The sequence below is a fragment of the Pristis pectinata genome, chromosome 4 (assembly GCF_009764475.1).
Source record: "Pristis pectinata isolate sPriPec2 chromosome 4, sPriPec2.1.pri, whole genome shotgun sequence".
Taxonomy (NCBI): domain Eukaryota; kingdom Metazoa; phylum Chordata; class Chondrichthyes; order Rhinopristiformes; family Pristidae; genus Pristis; species Pristis pectinata.
Window position 1 is genome coordinate 101,624,305 of NC_067408.1, and position 23,870 is coordinate 101,648,174.

At 37.3% G+C, this 23,870-nt stretch overlaps 1 protein-coding gene across 9 annotated transcripts in view; it reads right to left on the minus strand.

Annotated features, from left to right (window-relative positions):
• synj1 (synaptojanin 1) overlaps window positions 1-23,870 on the minus strand; it is an 84,871-nt gene that overhangs the window by 58,996 nt on the left and 2,005 nt on the right. For all 9 annotated transcript variants that reach the window (XM_052015337.1, XM_052015338.1, XM_052015341.1 and 6 more), the window contains exons 3-8: window positions 6,505-6,591; window positions 5,444-5,711; window positions 3,762-3,987; window positions 1,558-1,641; window positions 421-482; window positions 167-263 (exon numbers count right to left, since the gene is read on the minus strand). In XM_052015337.1, coding sequence (XP_051871297.1) covers window positions 167-263; window positions 421-482; window positions 1,558-1,641; window positions 3,762-3,987; window positions 5,444-5,711; window positions 6,505-6,591 — 824 coding nt within the window. The remainder of the gene's footprint in view (window positions 1-166; window positions 264-420; window positions 483-1,557; window positions 1,642-3,761; window positions 3,988-5,443; window positions 5,712-6,504; window positions 6,592-23,870) is intronic.

Consider the following 23,870-nt stretch of genomic DNA (forward strand, 5'->3'; position numbering starts at 1 on the left):
TATTTAAAGTAGCTGTTTAAAATAGAGATAATTAAGGAAGCAGCACAAATTTAGAATATTCTCAAGTTTTATTTTAAACTTTTGAACTGAGATACCATACTACATTTAATTTCCTGAAAATTGGAGTATTGAAAAACTTATTTTTACGTCAAGTTTAGTCACTTACCTGGAATGCTTTACTAAGCATGTGCTCTCCTTCTTTCACTCCAAGCAAATTGATTATAGTTTGCTTCCCATATAGCTTTTTCAGTGTTCTAAAATGTCTGTAAAAATTAGTTAGTATATTTTGGGAAATGGAGATCTGAGAGACTAATATTCAATATAAATTCTAATGCAAGCAATCATTTTTGAAAAAAGATAAAAATTTGTTACTATTACTCAACTGATAATAGTAATCATTGTTAAATGCAACTTCAATACCTGTCAAAAGCTGGTGCATTGGCTTCAAAACCCCTGGACATTCGAACACGATGGGACCCAACCTAAACCACACAAAATAATATAAACGATATTAAATAAATATTAAAAGGAAACTGCTAAAAGAAAATTGATCAGCAAGAAAAAAAGTTGAGAATTAAATAGAGGTTTTTAAGTTGATCTTTATCTTAAAAAAAGAAAGGTGGCAGTAAAAGATAGTTTATGTCCTATGAAATCAAGCCGCCAAATAGCCAATTTTTTTTGGTATGCTATTACCCTAACCTCAATCCTGATATTCTTTATCAGCCCATCATCAGGTTTAAATTCCAGTGGTCAATCACAGTAGCAGTTAAGAGATGTCTGCAGTAGGCACAGGTTACTTCAAAGCAAAGCACATTTAACAATATGTAATGTTGTTATAACTATATACCATAACATTGTAGTTTTAAATATTCACTTCTACAAACAGTGATTCATACATCTATGGCAAGTTGAGTGACCTTTTGCTGGAGCAGCAGCAAGGATACTATAATCAGATAATGTCCTTGGGTTAGAGATAGGAGAAAAGGAAATGTCACAAAGATTTCTACTTGGATGCAAAATATACATTCATAATTAAGTGGAAAGAGGGAGCAAGACCAAAAAAAATCAGATTAAGCTATGATGTTTACCAAAGTCAGGCATCTTGTCAGCATTCATAGATAAACCTCATCCAAGAGATGCTGACAAATAGGTCTTGTCCACAAAACAAAGAGAAACTAGGAAAAAGAAACTAAAACAAAAAAAAATCTAAGAATGTAAAAGGAATAGTAAATTTATATTTGGAGAGCAAGATGCAGCATCATGCCAGTGCAATCCATTATTTGGAAATCAATTGTGTCCATCTTTTAGTATAGTAATAGAATGACTATTAGCAAAAGTAGCCTTTGTCATATGAGTAACAATGACCTCAGAGTGTTACTGTTAATTTAGTATTAGAAATCAATTGATGGGAATGGAAGTACATCTGTTAATACAAGTCATAACCCAGTACAGATAACTAAACCAAAATGTCCTCTGAATTCATGGCAGAGGGTAAATTCCAACCATTGTCTTCTACACCTACAATTATGAATTACAACATAACCTGAAAAGACCAACCTGAAGACCCGGTTGCTCCCAGAACAATGGGATGGAACCACGGATTTGAATAAAAGAGGACACACAATCATCCAAGAATATCACCTTTGGAAAATAAAAGTAAAGCATTACTGAATGAAGTGGATGAAAAAGTTTAAAAACACCAATGAATACCTTTTGAACATCGGCATAGATCTTCTAAAAATACATAGGTCAAAATAAGCATATCATGACAAATGCAAAAAAACAGAAATCACAGAGAAGTTTATATTTAGTTAACAGAAAATGCTGGAAGTTCTCAGTAAGTCACAGAGCATCTGCGGAGAGAAGCAAATAGTTTGTTTCAATTGATGACCTTTTAGTTCTGGTGAAGGATCACTGGTCTTGAATGTTTTGTTCTCTTCAGATGCTGGCTGAGCTATTGTGTATTCCCAGGATTTGATTTTTTTTAAAATTTCCAACACATTGCTTTACACCACTAGGTAAAAATTTTCAATTCACTGTTAAATCTGATGTTGTCTTCCCTGTTATACACTATTATTATTTGTACTACCAGCAACAGCAGAAGAAAGAGGAGGTGAGAGAAACAGAATACAGATCAAATGGGGGAAACAGATTCCGATGAGCCCACCCTGACAATTCCAGAAACCGCATCCTTGTGGCCAAATCCTGCAGAGTTTTGGACATAAAGGCACTGAAGGAGGTGCAAAAAAAAGATTCATAAGCATGACACCAGAACAGAGTTTTAATTACCAGGAAAGGTTGAACAAGGTTAAGTTATTTACTTTAGAAAAGAGAAGATAAGGGGTGACCCAACAGAAGCCTTTAAGATTGTGAAACAGTTTGAACATGTGGACAAGAAACAAAATTTTCACCTTTGAAAGAAATCCAACACTAGAAGCCATAAATATACTCATTTCTTAATCCAACAAAAAAAGAATTAGAGAAACTTATTTATCCAGTGAATGATTTAATTGATAGTTTTGACCTTAAGACAATCTGCACACCCAAATGAGAAATAGGAGATTCAATAAAATAGTGCTGAATCAACTCCAATTTCCTTCCATGCCCCTCAGTGCCCAAAATCCATCAGTCTCAATATATTCTATTCAATGGCTAAGCATCCAGGGCTCAAAAGAATAGCAAATTCCAAAGGATCACAAACTACTCAAATGAAGGAATTTTACTTCTCCATACCATATCATTGTCTATGATCATCATCTACCCCAGCCCTAGAATTTCCAGGCAATGGATACAGCTTTTCAGCACCCTGTTAAGTCCATTTTATACATTTCAAGATACGGTAAAACTTCAGTTAATCCAGCATGCTCAGGATTTAGATGTACGTTAATCCTATTAACACCAGAACCTTTTAATTCACTTCTTTTTTTTAGAAATTACACACCAGGACAACACATTCTCCAGTGAACCCAGTGAGTTTAAAGGGAGTGAGGGAACCATAAGTTCAAACGGAGCGTGAGAAGCATCATCCAGTGAGCCAGATGCTGAACTGTTCGGACTTCCGAATAATAGGATAGGTAGATTATATTGAATGTGGACCTATTTTACTTACTCTCTCCTCATAGGTCAGCCTTCTCAGTCCATGAATCAATCTAAAGGCCATGAATCAATCTGGTAATGGGTTAGGAGAAGCAAGGAAAGATGAGACTTGTGTGGAGCATCAACACTAGCAATAGACAGGTTGGACTGAGTGACTTATTTCTGTTGTGTAAAATGCTATATATTTTAAGCAAAATAACCCACAGCAGACCCTCAACTGTCAGAGAAATCAACTCCGTGGAATTTTGTTTAAGATCACAAGTGACAAGGATTTCCTTTAAAATAGTCTATCATATTTATAATGTTGCAGGGGAAAAATAGGAACAATTCAGCTCAACAACTACAAACTAGACATTTTATCACCTAGAAGAAAACAGACCTCATCACAACGTTAATTAGGGTGATTGGTTGTGATATATTCTAAAACAGTTCAGATCTGAAAACATGGATTGATCATTTTCAGTCACAATTGTTCTACTTTTGCCTTTAACTTAGTTTACAGTCATATTTAGGAATCAGGTGATTTTTGTATATTTACATCTTTAGTTTTAGGAATTCTTTATTTTGCCTGTGAAAATCATGGGTTATTTTGTTTGCCAAGTAATAACATGCTACGCATCAAATAAGGATTATCAAAAGAAAGGACAACCTCAAAAAGATCGTACCTGTTCTGTTTCAACAAAGTTAGCTACTTGTCCATCATCATTTGTTCCCCGTACATTAAATCTTGTTCCTGCTCTTTCACAGCTGAGACGTGAAATTAAACAAGCTTTCGCTTGTTTGTGAGCAGCATAGATGGTCCTGATTTCCACTCCTCCACACATAAGTCTCAGTACCCATTCATCACAATTCACATCATAATGCTTCAGGTGCAAATGCAAAGCCTGGTTCCTAGGGGACGTAAAAGATGAATTTATGAAGTAATTTTTTGGCCAGGTGTTGTAATTTTAGAGCAAAATTTTAGAAGAACATTGAATTCTAAAAATGCACTTTAAAACTAAAGGAATAAAGATTGTTTATAGTGCAACACATATCTTTCACAGGTATCTTGTTACTTAAAATTCCTAAGATTTACATCAAAAATTTACCTTGAAAACATGCTATTAAAATTATAGGTTTTAAACATGAGGGTTAAATTAGCAAAATGCAAAAAAATTCTTGTTTTATACAACAAACAAAATGTTTTATAAATTTTACATTTAGGTAAAAGGACATTGGACCAAGTATTATAGATCAGTGGTTTTCAACTAGAGGTCTGCAGATTACTTTCAAAGGGTCCGAGAAAGCTGACTTTGTAAGTAACCAGGCTAATGAGCAACTTGACTGTTATTTGAGCTTGGATCAAGATAAATGGCATGACATCTAATTGAAATTGAATGCCTTATGGTTCAAAATATTTCAACATTCTAGTTTGTTTAAATTTCAATGTGTTCTCCAAGCAAATATCTGTACCAAAGGTAACAACTATTGTAGGAATGGTGACGCCAAGCTTTGCCATTTAGATTTGTGCTAAAAGAAGGTTGAGGACAATAGCTGGGAGCTGGGATAAGACAACTTTTACTCTGCTATAATAATTCTTCCTTTTTCAGGTCATTGTCCTCATATGCTGACTGTATCAGTCATTAAGCTGGCAAGTGGATGAGAAAATAAATTCTCAAGCACAAAGGCCAAAACATTTTCAAGTCCTGGGACTACAGGGCTTAAGAGAAGAGGCAAGAAGACAGAGAAACAGATAGGGTAGGGTCTAATTTCATTAAAGACAAACCAAGTCCGGGCTGTGTCATCTCAGTTAAATGTGGCTGGAACTGTAGTAATTGGAAGACGTAGAAATTTATTCCTCCTTGCCCACCACCAAAAACAGCCATCAAACTTCCATTAAATAGTGTACAAATGATAAAACAAGTGATGGCTTTGACAAAGCAAGGAATGAAACTCAGGTCTCATACCTGACCTTCATCTACAGTTAACAGGGAATTGTAACTTGAAAGTAATCATTAATTATTCTACTATGCCTTTCCTAGCTGCCACTAACAGCCACACTTTGTTTCAGTGCAGTGCAGTGACAGAGCCTGTACTTCGCACGTTTGAAGCCCCAGATTCAATATCCATTATCTGCAATCAAGGTGCTGAAAATTATTAAAAGAAGGTCCTCTTGGGTATACAGATATACAGTCAGTCAGTGAGACATTCTTTATCACAATAGTAATCTCATGGTCCCTTTACAAACAACATTCTTCCAGTTGAATTTTTTTTAAATAACGAGGTTGAAAACCACTGCAAAAACACCAGTCTTTATAATAATGTTATGCTACTTCAGTTTTATGGATTAACAGAAGAGCAACCTCACCAGAAAAATCGATTATCCGTTGTATGCTCTTGCATTCTACGATGAGCATTCAAGCTCAGGTCCAGACTGACACCACTGGAAGACCAAGCAAAATAGAAGCTTCCAGAATTCAACACCTTTCGTACTTCAGAGATGCGTTCCTCATCCAAAGGTTCGTTTCGAAGAGAAATGAACTCAGTAGAAGTGACTCTGAAGACTTCAGAATCTTGTATCTTTCCCACTGACATACAGCCAGTTACCAGCACAAGGTAATGTAACATATTGTCATCTATGAAAAAAAGATACACGTTTATAGACAAGAAAATAGCTGCATCTGAAAGCTTTATTGGCTGTATAGTTAGACATACTCAACTCAAGTTATGATAGTTTGATTTTTTTAAATTAAATCATCAAGCTTTCCAGATGATTAATAAAAGAATGGTTTACTCAAGACTTGTTTATATTTGTTAAAGAGTATATTTAACATCATCATAGTAATGTTGAAATTAGCTATAGCTAAAATTCTATTCACAATCAAAGTTACTTACCAAGATTCAAAGTTCTCAAACTGTATCATGTTTAAACTTAGAAAAAATTAGGAGTGGCACTGTTGATTCTTCACTTAAATTTGAGGAAGTTTGGAGTCCATTTATTCAATATTTTCATATGATATAGATCCCTTTTCAATAATCTTTGAATTTAGAGGAGCGGAGTTGACGACATAATAATGCTCTTTGTTCATCGAGAAATATCAGTCCAGTTTTTTTTCCTTTTGAAATTTTTTTCTAGTTTGTTTTGTTTTATTACTTACAATTTTTTTTCGATTTGAAGTTTTTTTATATAATAAATCTTTTTCTTTCCCCTTTTGACTTTTTTTTTGTAATATATTCGTTTACCAAGAAACCGTGGGGCCTAGAATATATTTTTTATTCTTTATGACTATATATGTCATGATTGTCCTCCCGACCTCTTTGTATTACGTGTATAATTAACGATGTTATATGTATTAATCTGTATTAATTTGAAAATTAATAAAATGATTGAAAAAGAAAGAAAGATTCAAGGTCACTTAGGCTACTTACCTAGATTCAACCTCAAAACACCCAAAAGGCCATAAGCATCTAGGAGCTTGGTGTACATGTTTTTAATAGACTCCTTCTCTGCTGATGCTGTATGAAACAAAACAAAATTCTAAGTCTGAGAGCAAGAGACTACCACCAGGGTTTCAAGATATCAATAACATTGTCTTTAAAAACAAAAATAATCTTTTCCTATATTGGTTCCAAAGCAATTAATATTAGAGAGAAAATGAATGAAAAGAAAATATTAAAATGAATGAAGGGCTGATATCACAATTAGAAAGGCAGAGAGTTCAAGAGGAAACAAAAGGGAAGATTTTGCTGCCATCAGAAGTGTGGCAGAATATAGTGTAGCAGTAGTTAAATGGAATGCACATCAAAAATGGAAGATCCAAGGATGAGGAAGGATACACAGGATTGGGTTACAGAGAAAATATGGAGTCAGATAAAAAGACTTCTAAACAATGTTACAATTTCAATCTGATGCAGTGGCAGAGGGACAACAATGGGCAAAACAAAATGGAACTGAGTGGTCCCAGGCACAAGAAACTCAGTTTTGAACACAGTGGCGCTTTGCAGGATGGATGAGAAGGCCTGATTTGAGAGATCAAATCTGGAGGATAAAAAGATAAAAGATGTAGTTGGTGAGAGGCAAGTAATGTTGTGGAAGTGGAAATAGATGCTCTAAGTGATGGATAATTCACCTTAGCTCCATGTCAAACAAAGCTACATTATAATCAATGATCTGGTAAACTTTAGTACGTTGTTGGATAGGGATATGGGCTCAGTAGTAAACAGGTCACAGAATTCTATTCTTATTACGTAGCTGGAAGAAATTCTAACTCACCTGTTTCAGGCAGCCAGATAGCACATTGGTTGTCATGGAGTTAAGGAGGGTAGTGGAAAGGTAGGACATCATCAGCGTAAATAAAGAAGCTCTTATGCATGAAATAACACAGAGAAAAGGAAGACAAGGTTGTTGGAGCAATTGCAAGCTTCACATTCTAACCTTCATTGATTCTGAAGATGACTCATGGCAAATAAATAAAAAATGTAATTTTCACCAATACTGAAAAGGTCAGTCCTGAAGCTTCAACATTTACCTGGACACTATATCCACCCACTCCTCAGATTCACAGCTTAGCTTTGACTGGAGAGGAGCATTGACACCAAGGCTGAGGGGTGGTGATGAAGGAAAAAATTACATCATCCATTCCTTCCTCCATCTCAAGCCAAGTTTATTGCAAACTGGTATTTTGATGGAGAATGCATGGAAGCTTACATACCAGAGATACTAGTGGGCAATGAATTTCAGCAGTTTTTAGGCCTGTACTTAAGTTTAGAAGAATGAGAGATGATCCCATTGAAATGTACAAAATTGCTATGGGACCAGCCAGACGAAACCATCATTCCTGTAGCTACCCTGTTTAGAGTGTCTAGAACCAGGGATCAGTCTCAAAATAAGGGGTCAGCCATTCAAGACAGAAGAACTTTTTTTCCATCCAGAGGGTGGTAAATCTATATCCACGAGGCCTAATGGGGCTATTTTGCTGAGACCATTCAAGACCCGTATTGATAGATTTTTTTTGATATTAAGGGAATCAAGAGACACATGGTTAGTGCAGGAAGGTGGTGCTGAGGTAGGTGCTGTGATGCTGCCCTGATCTTATTGAACAAAGGGTGAATGCCCCTTTCCTGCTTCTATTGGTATTTGTTCTTCTGTTCTATAGACCTCGTGATGGAAGGTGGAATTAGGCTAGGGAACATTTTTTTCAACTGGCACAGGCAAAATGGAGCAACAAAATCTGCTGGAGGAACTCCAGCAGGTTGAGCAGCATCCCTTCCCTTCCCCCCCCCCCCCCCCCCCCACAGATGCTGCTTGACACAGTGAGTTCCTCCAGCAGATTGTTCGTTGCTCCAGATTCCAGCATCTGCAGTGTCTTGCACCTCCATGTGCAAAATGGGTTTTTTCTGTACCTTGGTGACTAGTAAAGTCCTTTTCCTGATAGTACACTAGCAATTAGTTCTCTCTTTTTATCCTATCCATTCTATAAGCACTGCAGTAGTTAAAATTTAAAAAGATCTAAAGTGATTGTTGCAAATGTAAATACATGACAAAATATTAAGCTTTTCAATGACTCTTAATATTTTATCTCAAAATCTATATAAAGGATTTCATGACTGTACCCTCACATTATCAGATAGTTTGGTCACCAGTTGATCAAAAAAAAATTTTAAAAATAGAAAAATGGAGGTCTATGTGGGATGGAAGGGTTAGATAGATCTTAGAGCAGGATAAAATGTTGGCACAACATCGTGGGCTGAAGGGCCTGTACTGTGCTGTAATGTTCTATGTTCTTTTTGTAATTTTTAAATCATCCCAAATTAAAGTACTGAAAGGACGTTCCAGAAGGATAAGTAAAGCAGGATAGTGTCAGTATCTTTTTCATCAAAGATACATTAAATTTTAAGTATCAGAATTAGCATCTACTCTTTTAGACAAAGACTTAAGCACATAAGCTTAAATTTAAGCTTAAGCTCAGAGACCTAGGACTCGACACCTCTCTCTGTAACTGGATCCTTGACTTTCTGACCAACAGACCACAATCAGTGAGGATAGGCAGCAACAGCTCCAGCACGACTATTCTCAGCACTGGTGCCCCACAGTGCTGCATCCTTAGCCCTCTACTCTATATACTCCCTATATACTCATAACTGTCTGGCCAGATCCCGCTCCAACTCTATCTACAAGTTTGCAGATGATAACACCGTAGTGGACCGTATCTCAAATAATGATGAGTCAGAGTACAGGAAGGAGACAGAGAGCTTAGTGGCATGGTGTCATGACAACAACCTTTCCCTCAATGTCAACAGAAGAAAAGAGCTGGTCATTGACTTCAGGAAAGGGGGTGGTGTACATGCACCTGTCTACATCAATGGTGCTGAGGTCGAGAGGGTTGAGAGATTCAAGTTCCTGTGAGTGAACATCACCAGTAGTCTGTTCTGATCCAACCACATAGACGCCATGGCGAAGAAAGCTCAGCAGTGCCTTTACGTCCTCAGGAGGCTAAAGAAATTTGGCACGTCCCCTTTGACACTCACCAACTTTTATCGATGAACCATAGAAAGCATCCTATCTGGAGGATTCACGGCTTGGTTAGGCAACTGCTCTGCCCAGGACTGCAAGAAACTGCAGAGAGTTGTGGACACACCCCAGCACATCATGGAAACCTGCCTCTCCTCCATGAACTCTGTCTATACCTCTCGCTGCCTTGGTGAAGCAGCCAGCATAATCAAAGACCCCACCCACCCGGGTCATTCTTTCTTCTCTCCTCTCCCAACAGGCAGAAGATACAGGAGCCTGAGGGCACATACCACCAGGCTCAAGGACAGCTTCTATCCCACGGTGATAAGGCTATTGAACAGTTCCTTTATATGATGAGATGGACTCTTGACCTCACAATCTACCTTGTTTGACCTTGCACCTTATTGTGTACCTGCAATGCACTTCCCTGTAGTTGTGACAGTTTACTCTGTATTTTGCTATTGTTTTTACTATGTACTACTTAAATGCATTGTGTAATGAATTGATCTGTATGAACGGTATGCATGACAAGTTTTTCACTGTACCTCGGTACAAGTGACAATAATAAACCAATACCGATACATAATCCAAACTGAAGCATCAGGAGAATCCTTTAGTAGAACTACATTAAATGCCAGATTAAATTGAAATGATAAAGTGGGTCCCTCTCTGAATCAATAAAATATCATGGGATACTAATTGAAAAATAAGGGAGTGTTGAATGTATCTTCGTTTACAGCTCAATTAAAAGCTAAAACATAATTTGATAATTAATAACATTGGTCAATTTTGGTCAATTTTAGGCCCACACTGTATACTTTTTGGCTACATTTTAATACTACATTTTAATGGTATTTAAATAACTTCAAATTATTTTCAAACATGCACATTATATTTCTTTAATTTTCAGCGTTTTGTGAATTTTGTGAAAGAAGTTGAGTAATCTTCTGAAGAGTCAAAGATACAATGCATTAAATCAAAACTACCAAACAACTCCAACAGAATTGTTTGGGTTGATTATGAAGCACATTTCTGGCATCTCAACTTCTAACAATGCTGTGTAAACAATTATTCCTGTTGGTATATGTAACAATTGGATTTTGGTTGTTTATTAGCTTGTTTGTTCCATTTGCAAAGATAATTCACCAATTCAAGAATAAAGGCAGCAACACCATCTAATAACAAAAGTGCATTTCATTGTAATATTTATGACTATTTAGTATTTCAGTAAATGCAAACAAGCAGGTTTATTCTAATCAAACATAACATCACATCTAAATAGCTTCATATCACCAAATACAAGTTAATAAAGCAATACACAAGTTCCAAGGATAAAAGAGATCCTTAAGAATGAATGTTCAGGTTAAAATTTATGCTTCCAGAATGCATAAAAACTATGCAAGGAATTTATCTTGTTAGCTCTGGGATTAAAGAAAAAATAATTGCTCAATAGTTTAAAATTCAATATGACAGTACACCTACTTGATTTTTTTGAGCAATTAAGAACATGTACATCTTTGACAAAGGTGAATTTTATTCTTGGATTTAAATTTCATTGCTCCTGTTTACTGGGAGATTCTTCTTCCCTCAATCTCATATATATGTTACCAAATTGCAGAAAAATGGTCTTTTGGTCTTCAGGCAATCCATAACATTTTCAGTTCCTACAAGAAACATCCTTTTCTCTCTTGCTTCCTTGATCTTAAGAAATCACGTCCACCCGTAGCACTAAAAGTAGAACATTTACGCCTACAATGGAATCTTCATTTTGGATTGTAAGAAACAGTTCTTTAAGGAGCTTTCCACCATTATTCTGTAAATGCAAGTGGAGTTTATATTCTGTTTTAAACAACAAGAAGCACCCAGAAGAAACCCTCCAACTGTTTTGCCTTTTTCAATGTCCTGCTATGCAGCAGCCTTGCGAGAAGGAAACTTCATTTACCAATGTTATGGAAAGGAAGCAATCTGTAGCCCCTGTTGCTTCTCCCTCTCTGCACCTTGACCAAACTAGTGGTAGAGAATCTTCAACCCCAAACAAACTTAAATGTTTCTTATTTTTCTTATCATTTGCTATAGGGAATAAGATTGCATTTTTCAATTGCCTCATCATTTTAGCAAAGCCTGAACACAGGAAATGTGACCTATGCTGATATACTAGTTTCATTTAATCCAGCTAACAAACAACTCTGTTTATTATATCTACCCTTGATCTACTTCCAAATCACCTTCAACAAATCAAGTTTATTGAGCATACTTTGATCTGAAGGAGCAATTAATTTCTAGGAACAGAAACATGCCAAAAAATGTCCTGACGGTTGCAAATTACATTCACAAATGCAAAATGCATTTACAATTCAAAACAAACCAATAGAATCAAAATTCACCATAACCAAATGTTATATAAAACTCCTTGTAAGAATTTCTATTTTATATTTTAGTTTGATATTCTAGGCTTTCTCATCCATCTAAAGACAGCATCTGAACTTAGAAATATGACTCTGTCAATCAACTGCAAATTTCAAGTTTATTAGAACATTGTTTGCTACACCAGGATATTAGTGCATCTAAAATGCAAAAATTATCCAATAAAGCCTGGAAGAAATAAAGAAAAACTGATTGAAATTACTTAAATATATCAATTAAGGATAAAGATACACAGCGATCTTGGGGGAAAAAAAATCTGAAATTTATAGTACTGAAGCACATCATATAAGCCAAAATAATGCCAATCCAACTTTGCAGCTCTCTGTCCTTAACCTCAGTAAGTCACAGCATTTCAAATATGATATGACAAGGCTTCTTGTTTACACCTCCAATTCCAGCAATGACTCCCAGACCCCCATGACCCCTCATGTGAAAAGATTTTTCCTTTAACACTTATAACCAATTACCTCCAAATATATAATCCATGGTTACTGACGTTTGTGCTAAGGAGAACACAGTTCATTGTTCATTAAACCCCCATAAACAATACCAACCAATTGGAATGGTCCAGATTTTTGCCCAGTACTTCCACAATCTGCAACAGTACATCAACATTTGGATGGGAACCCAAAAAAGGAAGTGAAATACATTTTCAACCATAACTCATCAACCACCAATTGCAACACTTAATACTATTTTTATTTTCACTGTTGTAACATAGGAGCCCCAAGACCATTTCTAGTGTCCCAAATTGCCACTGCAGTGACTTAAATGAGAAAGTCTGATTTTCAATGTCCAATTGACAGACTTGTAACTTTCATTCTTAAAATTGTTAATAGCTACATTCCAAATTCAAACTCCATATCCTACCCATCAACAACATAGGATGGTATTCAATTCAGATAACTGTGAGGTGCTGCATTTTGGGAAGTCAAACCAGGTAGGACTTTCACAGTGAACGGTAGGACCCTGGGGAGTGTTGTAGATCAGAGGGAAGTAAGAGAGCAAGTACATAGTTCCCTGAAAGTGGCATCACAGGGAGACAGGGTGATGAAGAAGGCATTTGGCAGGCTGGCCTTCATCAGTCAGGGCACTGAGTATAGGATTCGGGAAATTATGTTGCAGTTGTACAAAATGTCGGTGAGGCCGCACCTGGAATACTGTGTACAGTTTTGGTTTCCCTGTATAGAAAAGATGTAATTCAACTAAAAAGGGTGCAAAGAAGATTTACAAGAATGTTGTCAGGATTCAAGGACCAGAGTTATAGGGAGAGGTTGGGCATAACGCAGGAGGCACAGTAGCATTGCTGAGAGTGCAGCTGTCTCACAACTCCAGCACCCCGGTGCTGTATGAAGTTCCACATTTGCCCAGTGACTGCATGGGTTTCCTCCAGGTGCTCAGGTTTCCTCTCAGATCCCAAAGACATGTTGATTATTTAGTAAATTGTCTAATGTATATTGCCCCCAGTGCAAGTGGGTGGTAGGAGTATCTGGGGTGTCAATAGGCATGTATGAAAGAAAAGATTAAAGTGAAATAAAGTGAGGAAAAGGATTGATCATGGACTTGATCGGCCAAATGTCGGAGTACAGGAAGGAGATAGAGAGCCCAGTGACATGGTGTCATGACAACAACCTGTCCTTCAATGTCAGCAAAATGAAAGAGCTGATCATTGACTTCAGGAAGGCAGTGCACGTGCTCCTGTTTACATCAACGGTGCTGAGGTCAAGAGGGTTGAGGGCTTCAAGTTCCTAGGAGTGAATATCACCAATAGCCTGTCCTGGTCCAACCACATGGGCGCCATGGTCAAGAAAGCTCACCAGTGTCTCTACTTCTTCAGGAGACTAAAAGACTTTGACATGTCCTTTTGACCCTCACCAATTTTTATAGATGCACCGTAGAAAGCATCCTATCCAGGTACATCACAGCTTGGTATGGCAAATGCTCTGCAAGAAACTGCAGAACTGTGGACACAGCTCAGCACATCACGGAAACCAGCCTCCGCTCCAGACTCTGGCTACACTTCTTGCTGTCTCTGTAAAGTAGCCAAAGTAGCCAACATAATCAAAGACCCCAGCCACCCCATACATTCTCTCTTCTCTCCCCACCCCCCCCCCCCCCCCCACAATCGGGCAGAAGATACAAAAGCCTGAAAGCACGTACCACCAGGCTCAAGGACAGTTTCTATCCTGCTGTTATAAGACTATTGAATGACTCCCTAGTACACTAAGATGGTCTTTTGACCTCAAAATCTACTTCATTATGATCTTGCACCTTATTGTCTACCTGCATTGCACTCTCTCTGGAACTGTAACACTTCATTCTGCACTCTGTTATTGTTTTACCTTGTACTACCACAGATATAGAGTATGAAATGAACACAATATATCTAGTGTTGAAGTGATCAATTCTATGGAAACACAATATGTTGGCGCAACTGCAACCAGTGACAGTTCAATTGACTTGGGAGCAACAGGATAAGTATATTCCTGAAGCAAGTGATTAAAATCAAGTATGTGCTGTAAAAACAAATAAATTGTGTTATCTAAGTACAACGACAACATAATTGAGGCTGGTGGGATAGGGGAGATGATCCTCTCTGAAGGTGGTGAACCCAGATGAATCTAGAGAGCTATAGTGTGGAGTTTATTGTACTAGGCCAGGAAAATGTCACAGCATACTTTTTAAGTACTATAGTTCATCAATAGCATGGATAAGTCATACCATGGGAGTAACATAACTATACTTCATTGCAAGGCATCACTTCAGCCTAGCAACTCACTGATGACTATGCATAAATCGTTCATAGGGCAGGGAAAGCAGAAATGTAAAAACGAGCAAGAAGGCAGCCAAAAGAAGACAAACAAGTGAATTTAACAGAGACACAGTTAGGACAAAGCCCACATCAGACTGATGCCAGACAGGAGTTCACACACCATATCCCAGATTACACAAGAGCAGGACAGAGGAGATTACCCCAGACTAGAGGGAGAGGCATGGGCTGAGATTTGGAAGAATAGTCCATTGACCCAACCATCTATGGGACTTTGTGCTAAAATAATGCACCCAACTGGAAAGTTGTTTTGGATGTTTTGTTTTCTTTCCCCCTCTTTTCTTCATCATTAAAGGAGGGATCAACATGCCATTGATACACTGTTTCTATGTAGATACTTCAAGAAAACCCTCTGCCTGCCTCTGGAGAGAAATGGACATCCTCTGCTGTAGTAGGCATACAGAAGAGAAATGCTGCTTTGTACAATGTAAGCCTTTTTCGATAAAGCAGCTTTGTTCATTGGTTCTAAAACAGGCCATCCTCTAGTATCTTAATGAGTGAACGAAAAGGATAGCCCTGCATAAACTCTGTCACTTATAATCTCATTCATATTAAGTATGACAAGGGATCCCTGTATCCCAGTACAAATTTACCACCCTAGATTCCATCTACAAATTATCTCAAAGCTTCATTTTAACTTGTATTCAAAACTTCTTTCAATCTCTTACTCTCTCAGAAGCCCTTTGGTTCACTGGCTTGAGCCTTCTGTGTAATTCCACATCGACAGTCCCAATTGGTGGTATCCAGGCTTCATTTTATAGAACACTCTCCTGGAAATATTTTATCACTCTGTCTTTACTGGCTTTAAGACTCTACCTTAATACATAGCTCAATGAAACTATTATAACCTCTCTCTTCCCTCACAGAGGCTTGCCATCCATTAATTTCTTCTGAAATTTGTGACAAGTTCTAAGTAGTTGTAACATTTCTAAGTAGTGAACTAGGACTTAAAATAAACTGGGAACAATAAAAAGTAACACTGAAAAATACAAAATAATGCATTGTGACTACTTTTAAAAGTTGCAAAATGATGCACATATAAAAGAAATGTTACAGTAGAAATAAAAAGCCCCGGAGAAGGAAACCTCAGAATGGGTAAAATTGAATACAATAAAAAGATGGAGCATGCAATTTTCATATCAGAACATACTCTGCAAGTGTCAAATCCACCATTTTATTAGGACGTGCTTTAACGAAGGAGGCATTTTTGATATACATGTATTACAAACAAGGCTTTTTTTGAATCATGAAACTTTATTATACCACATGCAAATTTTGCAACTACAAATTGAAATAGAACAAAAATTGCATTTTTATTTTCTCTCATTTGCAAGGAATATAGGTGCCACTGGGGAAGTAAGCATTTAATGCCCGTCCTTGATTGCTTTGTCGAGGATGCTGGCGAGTTTCCTCCTGGAGATGAACGTGTTTGCCAGTGAAAGTTCCTATGATCACCAAGGGGAGATCTTTAATTCACATTGGTATCATGCATGAACCCATGTCTGAAAGTAGTCAATTTTTTTTTTAAGACCTGTAAACGTGAACTGATTCGTTATCTGAGGCACCGCAAATTTAATTAAATATGGTGCAATCATAACCAACATACTACCAGACCCAGAGACAGGGGAAATTGTGAATGATGATGCAACTAAATATAACTGCTGGAACAAGGGACCAGCCTAATTAATTCAGATGTCCTGGGGTTATGAAGACAAGGGTGGTAGATGTTTATGTGGACTTTAGCAAGGTTTTTGACAAGATCCTGCTTAGTGGGCTGATCCAGAAGGTTAGGTCATATGGGATCCAAAGTGAGCTAGCCAACTGGATACAAAATTGCCTTGGTGGAAGAAGACAGAGAGTGAAAGTGGAGGGTTGTCTTTGAGGTTGGAGGCCTGTGACCAACGGTGTGCTGCATAACGTGTTGTTGGGTCCACTTTTGTTTGTCATATACATTAACAATTTGGATGAGGAGATGTAGGTGGCATGATTAGCAAGTTTGTGGATGACATCAAAATTGGAGATGTGGTGAACAGTGAAGAGGTTGTTTAATGTTACAACAGGATCTAGATCAACTGGAAAAGTGGGACAAGGAATGGCAGATGGAATTTAACTCAGACAAGTGCAAAGTGATGCATTTTAGTAAGTTAAATCAGGGCAGGGCATACATAATGAATGACAGGGCCCCAGGGAATGTTGCAAAGCAGAGATATCCGGGGTACAAGTACATAGTTCTCTGACAGTGGTAATACAGGAAGACAAGGTGGTGAAAAGGCATTTGGCATGCTGGCCTTCATCAAATGGTTAAGGGAAGGACAGGACTAGCAGCAAAATGTTCCAGGATACTGGTGCTATAGGTGGCATAGGAGTGGAGAAAGAGGAGGGGTAGTTGCATTTCTGATTAAGGAGAAAGTCACAGTAGTAGTCCAAGATGAAACTACTGAAGGATCATCCAGTGATGCTTTATAGGTGGAGCTGAGAAATAAGAAGAGGATGATCACCTTGCTGGGATTGTACTGGAGGCTCCCTAATAGCCAATGGGAATTAGAGGAACAAATAAGCAGGGAGATTACAGAAAGGTGCGAGAATAGTAGGGTTGTCATAGTAGGGGATTTTAACTTTCCTAATCAGGTATTTATTTATTAGTCACATGTACATTGAAACACAGTGAAATGCATCTTTTTGTGTTACTGAGAATGTGCTGGGGGCAGCCCGCAAGTGTTGCCATTCTTCCAGTGCCAACATAGCATGCCCACAACTCCCAACCTATACGTCTTTTTGGAATGTGCAGGGAAACCGGAGCACCCGGAGGAAACCCACACAGACATGGAGATAATGTACAAACTCCTTAAAGACAGTGGCGAGAATTGAACCCAGGTCTCTGGTGCTGTAATAGCGTTATGCTAACCATTGACTGCCATAGTGCTAAGGGCTTAGATGGGGTGGAATTTGTTAAGCGTGTTCAGGAAAGTTTCCTCACACAATATATTGAAGGCCCTACCTGGGAGAAGGCAAAGCTTGACCTGCTCTTAGGAAATGGGGCAGGACAAGCGACTGAGGTGTCAGGGGGGGAGCACATTGGGACCAGTGACAATTGTTCTATTAGTTTTAAATTAGTTATGGAAAGAGACAGATTTGGTCCACAAGTTAAAGTTCTAAATTGGGTCAAGGCAAATTTTGATGGTATCAGACAGGAACTTGCAAAAGGCTGTTTATAAGCAAAGGGATGTCTGGCAAGTGGGAGGCTTTTTAAAAGTGGGTTATCAAGAGTTCAAGATCTGCATGTTCCTGTTAGAGTGAAGGGCAAGGCTGGCAGGAGTAGAGAGCCCTGGAAAATGAGGGACAATGAGGCTCTGGTCAGGTACAGGCAGCTGGGATCAAATGAACCTTGGGAGGAGTATAGGAGTTGCAGGTGTATACTCAAGAAGAAAACCAGAAGGGCAAAAGGGGAGCATGAGATAGCTTTGGATTCTCCTTAATCTTCTCTGCCAAAGAGATTTTATGTATATTAAGGGGGAAAAAAAAGAGTAACTAGAGAGAGAATAGGGCCCCTCAAAGACAAAAGTGGTCATCTTTGTGTGGAGCCGCAGGAGATGGGAGAGGTCCTCAATGAATATTTCTCCTCTGTTTTTACCATGGAGAAGGACAATGATGACTTGGAACCTTGAGATAGTTAATGGGGAATCCTTAGGACAGTCTGCATTACAACAGTCGAGGCATTGGATGTCTTAAAACATATGAAGGTAGAAAAATCTCCAGGGCCTGATCAGGTATATCCAAAAACACTGTAGGAAGCTAGAGAAGAAATTTTCACACAGAGGGTGGTGAATATGTGGAAACGAGCTGCCAAAGGAAGTAGTAGAGGAGAGTAAAATTACAATGTTTAAAAGACATTTGGACAGGTACATTGATAGGAAAGGCTGAGAGGAATATGGGCCAAATGCAGGCAAACGAGTCTAGCTCAAGAAGACATCTTAGTCAGCAGGGATATTGGGCTGAAGGACCTGTTTCCATGCTGTATAACTCTATGACTATTTATTTTCCTCAGATAAAAATTACACATTGACAGTTAAGTAACCTTTTATAATTATGACTCCACATCTGTTTAATAAAATGATGAGAAGAATTGACAGAATATACCACTCACTCAGCCAGTAGATGAGGCATGAGAGGTCAGAACCAAGGGAGGGGAGAAAAATGTCATTTTCTCCTCCATACAGAGATGTCAGGATCTTGAAGACTCCACCTGGAAAGCTGGGGTTCAGGGATAGGAGTGAGACAAATCAATAAATCATTTCAAAAGAAAGTTGAACTTGTGCATGAGGATGAGGTATTTATTTGTTACACTCAAAAAGGAAGGGTGTGGGACTAGGTATCATTACCCTATCAAAGAGCCAGCCTAGGCACAGCAAGTTGAAAGGTTTCCTTCTTGCTGTTTGCTTCTGTATTTCAGAAGTTTGCCATTTCTCTCTCTTCCTGTTTAAAAAAAACACTAATTTTATGGCAAACTTTGTTAGAATTTAAAAGTAAATCTGCAGTGATGTAATCTTTTTTCTTCTTCATTGATTTCCAAACCTATACAATTCCACATTGGTGGTTTTGCACACATGCTTGGAAACAGTGATAAGCAAATAGAATTGTTAAATGCCCTCACAGAACGATCCACGATACCAATCTCAATCTTTTTTTTTGCCGCTTATCTTTTCAACTTTGAACTCTGCCTCTACACTTAGAATTAACCATCATATGTAGAACCAAGATCATGGAGCAAGTTGACACCTCAATGCAGTTTATCCAAATTAATTTTATCATCCAAACTCCTACCAGTTGTCTATGACTGTACACAAATAATTACACTTAAAATATAAAGACATTGCATCCATATAGTAGTTCAAAACAGGCTTTATTTTCCTATCTGTTTCATAACCAATTATTTTGAAGTGCAGTCACAGTTATGTTGGGAACAGCAGCAGCATATTGTGCACAGCAAGAACAGAAGCTGCAATTGAAATGAATTACCATTTGCCATTTTTGGTGAAGGTGACAGAGGATGGATTTGGCCAACATTCAAAGAGTACTCTGTCCTTTCTCAAATACCTCAAAAGGATTGCTGATTTCATCTGAACAATTTAATGTCTCAACTGATGGATGGATGGCACATCTGACAATGCAACTTCAGTACTGCAGTGATGTGGTTAAGACTTGAGAGGATGCATAATTTACTTAAAACAAGTAGTGCCAACCAAACTAACTTGCAAGACAGAAGCCCTAAAGATGGCATACATTAAAAATAGGACTCTCACCACCAATCAATGATGCAGCTGGAACAGAGTGGATGCTGTGCAATAATTTTGAAGGACAAGTCTGTTCTCATCAATGTATAACCATCTTTAAACAATAAACGTTTAACCAAAAACCCAAAAGGTAGTTTTATTTATTTAAAATGCTGACTAGCTGTTAAAAGTTCTCTTCAAAATACATCACCCTTCCAATTGAATCCTGACTTTCACTCAATCTCAATACACCTTCTAGCCAAATACCAGAAAACTACAATTAAAGAGAGAAAAACAAAAAAAACTACATTTTCATTTCAAGGTAAAATTCAAATAAAAACATTACTTCAATCATTTCTACCTAAATGTTAAACTTTTTATTCAAAACAGAATAAGGATAAATCTATCAACTTGAGATCAGTCTACAAGTTTAACCCAGGTGGAGCGAAATCTTTCAAAAAACATTAACCTGGGATAAAAATTAACAGTTACTTGGTTGAGTTTGGATTAATTAATGGAATCAGTATTAATGTGCAAATGGCAAATTGTGTTTAACTAATCAACTGAATATTTTGTGGAGGTAAGAAAGGATTATTGAAGGTGTTGCTGCTGCTATGGCATTTATGGCACTTTTATGGCTGTTGATATGGCACTTCCAAAAGGCACAATGAACTATCAGATAATCATCAGCAAGCCTACGGACTAAAAGAGACAACGGTAATATGAAAAAACATTGGCTTAGAAAACAAAACCATGGTAAACAGTTGCTTTTCAGACCAGAGGAAAGTAATATTTCCTTGGGCTCAATCTACAGCTTTTCCTGATATTTATGAATGACTTGGATTTGAATGTGCAAAAGATAATTTAATTTGTTCAGACTATAACTTAGAAATATATTTTGTAGAAGGAGGATAATGATAAGAGAACACAAGCAAATTGGAGGGAAAATACACCTTGGTAGGAAAAACAATGGGTACAGATTAAAATTGATAATCCAGCACCCTAAGAATTTTGGTGGTGCCAGACTGGTTGATTTTCCTGACTATTGAATATTATTCCCATTAATACATGAACACACTTTAAATTCACTTTTTTTTAGGATATTACACAGTTGTATAATAAACTTTTTCAATGAACCACGTGACTTAAGAGGAAATGCAGTAAACAACACCCAATGAGTTTCAAGGGAGCAGGAAAGCACAGCTCTAGTGAGCTTGAAAGAAGTTCATCTAGCGGTAATAATGAATGTCTTGTTTAGAAATACAAGTATTGAGTAATTTTTTTGATAAAATAAAAGATACGGTTTAGCTGTAGTGATATTGGGTCCCTGCAGCCAGCTTGCAAATGTGGCTGCGAAGTACATTCAAATATTATATGCAAATCCTTACACCAGTCCTTTCATAGAAACATAGTTATTCCTCATGAAAGGTGGCACACAAATCGATGTACAGTGTCAGCATTAAGTACATTCATTCCCTGATAAGACAAAAACTAATTCCTCCCCAAGACAGTTATTTTCACAAATGTATCTCTCCATTGTTACTGACTAGTCCCAGAAATAAAGCTGATAAATTTCTTCAAATCCCATGGTTCCAGAAAAATGATGAAGCTTAGTAACTTCATAAGATGTTCAAAAACAAAATACTTGGTATTTATTCTTTTCACTTTAATAAGCCTACATGCATTATCATAAATACTATAAGGTTATACTTACTATGAATTTTACTTCTGCAGAAATGAGTAAAGTGCTTGGCACTGGCCAGGAATGTGACAAATTTATCAACATTTAAAGAACAAAAGTAATTTTGATGAGCTGAATGACTTCCTTCTGTACAATTTCTCAGGTGGTGTCCCATAATCACACCCCAATTCCTATGATAGAAACAATGACAATTTCTACTCCATAAGCATCAGTAACAAACAAGGAAAAAGGAGAGTTACTTTGGAAATCAGCACCTCTTTCCTACAATATCAATCTATATCAATAATATATTCTAAAATAGAGCTTAAGAAACATTCCTCAAGAATTGCAGAAAGCCATTTGGCTCGGTGCCAATTCTCCGTAAGTGTCATCCAACAAATACTTCTCTATTAAGTATTCATATGATTTCATTTTGAAATTGATTATTAAAATTGCTTCCAACACCTATTCAGGTAATGCATTCCTGATAAGTCAATGCATTGAAAAAAACATGCTCCCTCTGGTTCTCTTGCTAATCACCTTAAATCTGATTCTCTAATTACCGACTCTGCTGCCAAGGGAAATCATTTTTCTTCACTTACTTTAACAAAGATTTGAGATGTTGAGTACTTCCAGAACATTTCAAAATAATCTCTACTCAGAGGATGGCAATCTATTTTTCCCACCTCACTATGGAAATAAAGTTTTTCATTCAATTCCATCCTTGTAAATATTCCCTACATTATTTACAAGTGCTTAAGATCTTTTGTGGAGCATAATGACCAAAGCTGGGGATAATCAATATTTCATACAAGTTTATATAACTTCTTTGCTTTTGTACTCTATGCTTATTTATAAAGCAAGGAAACCATTAGCCAGAACGTTGGCTGTCCATTGACTTGACCTGAAACCTCAGCTGACCATTTCCCTCCTCAGTTGCTGCCTGACCTGCTAAGTTCCTCCAGCATTTTGCTTATTGCTCCAGATTGCAGCATCTGCAGTCTCTTGTGTCTCCATAAGCCTTTTAAAAGCAACCTTCTCAATTCGTCCTACCACCTTCAAGGACACATATGTGCACTTCGGATCTTTGTTACTGCACACCTTTTGATTTTTTCCACTTATGCTGGCTCATGTCATTCTTCCAACCAAAATTAATTACTCCAGAATTCCTTGTAGCTTTTTAACATCTGCACATCATGCAGTTGAAGTAGAAGATATACTTTAAGAAAAGCTGTCAACAACTCAATGTTTTGAAAAGCTAACCTTGCTTCTGCAACAGCACTACTGGACTCTCAACCTCAGCAAAATAAAAATCTTTTTCCTCATTAGGTATACACTTTCTGAAGGTCTGGCTGAAATCGGTTTAGCAAATGTCACATTAAATGATATTTTCAAATCTGCAAGTTGAAGATCTCCAGATTGTACAAATTAAATTTCTCGGAATCTCCAGTCAACCCTGTTGTAATTCTTACGTTAATTCTCTTCTCGCATCCAGGTTGAGACAGAGATGAGTCATTGGGTTTTTGCAGCCGCAGTGCTGCTCAAAAGGCTTACCAAGGAAATGAGACAAGTCAAATCAGTTCTGTCAATGGATTCAATTTCTTTGAACTAACTAGCCAGTTCCCCTGCTTCCCTTTGGATTTCAAGGTGTAGTGAAACTCAGGACAGTAAGATTATCCATTAAATGTACTTCACTGACTAATATGCTTTACAACACTGAAAGGAATATGAAGAGCACAATAAAAATACAAGTCTTTTTGTGTGTTTTTATAAACCAGTGCTTCAAATTATACTCATTCAAGCAGCACATAATAATTTCAAATAGAATTTTGAAATTCAAACAGAAAATTCTGAAAATAAAAAATGTGAAACAAAAAAGGTATAGTTTTAAAGTTTCTAATTGAGATTCTTAATCAAAGGATCACTACCAAAACGTAATTTCTGTATTCTTTTCAGAAGCCCATTTCTAATAAATCAATATACTGTATATAACACTAAGTTATCCTGTGTGACCAAACCAAAATCAGCTCTTTAAGTACTCCCCATTTTTGAGGACATTAATATTATTCAGACAAAGTT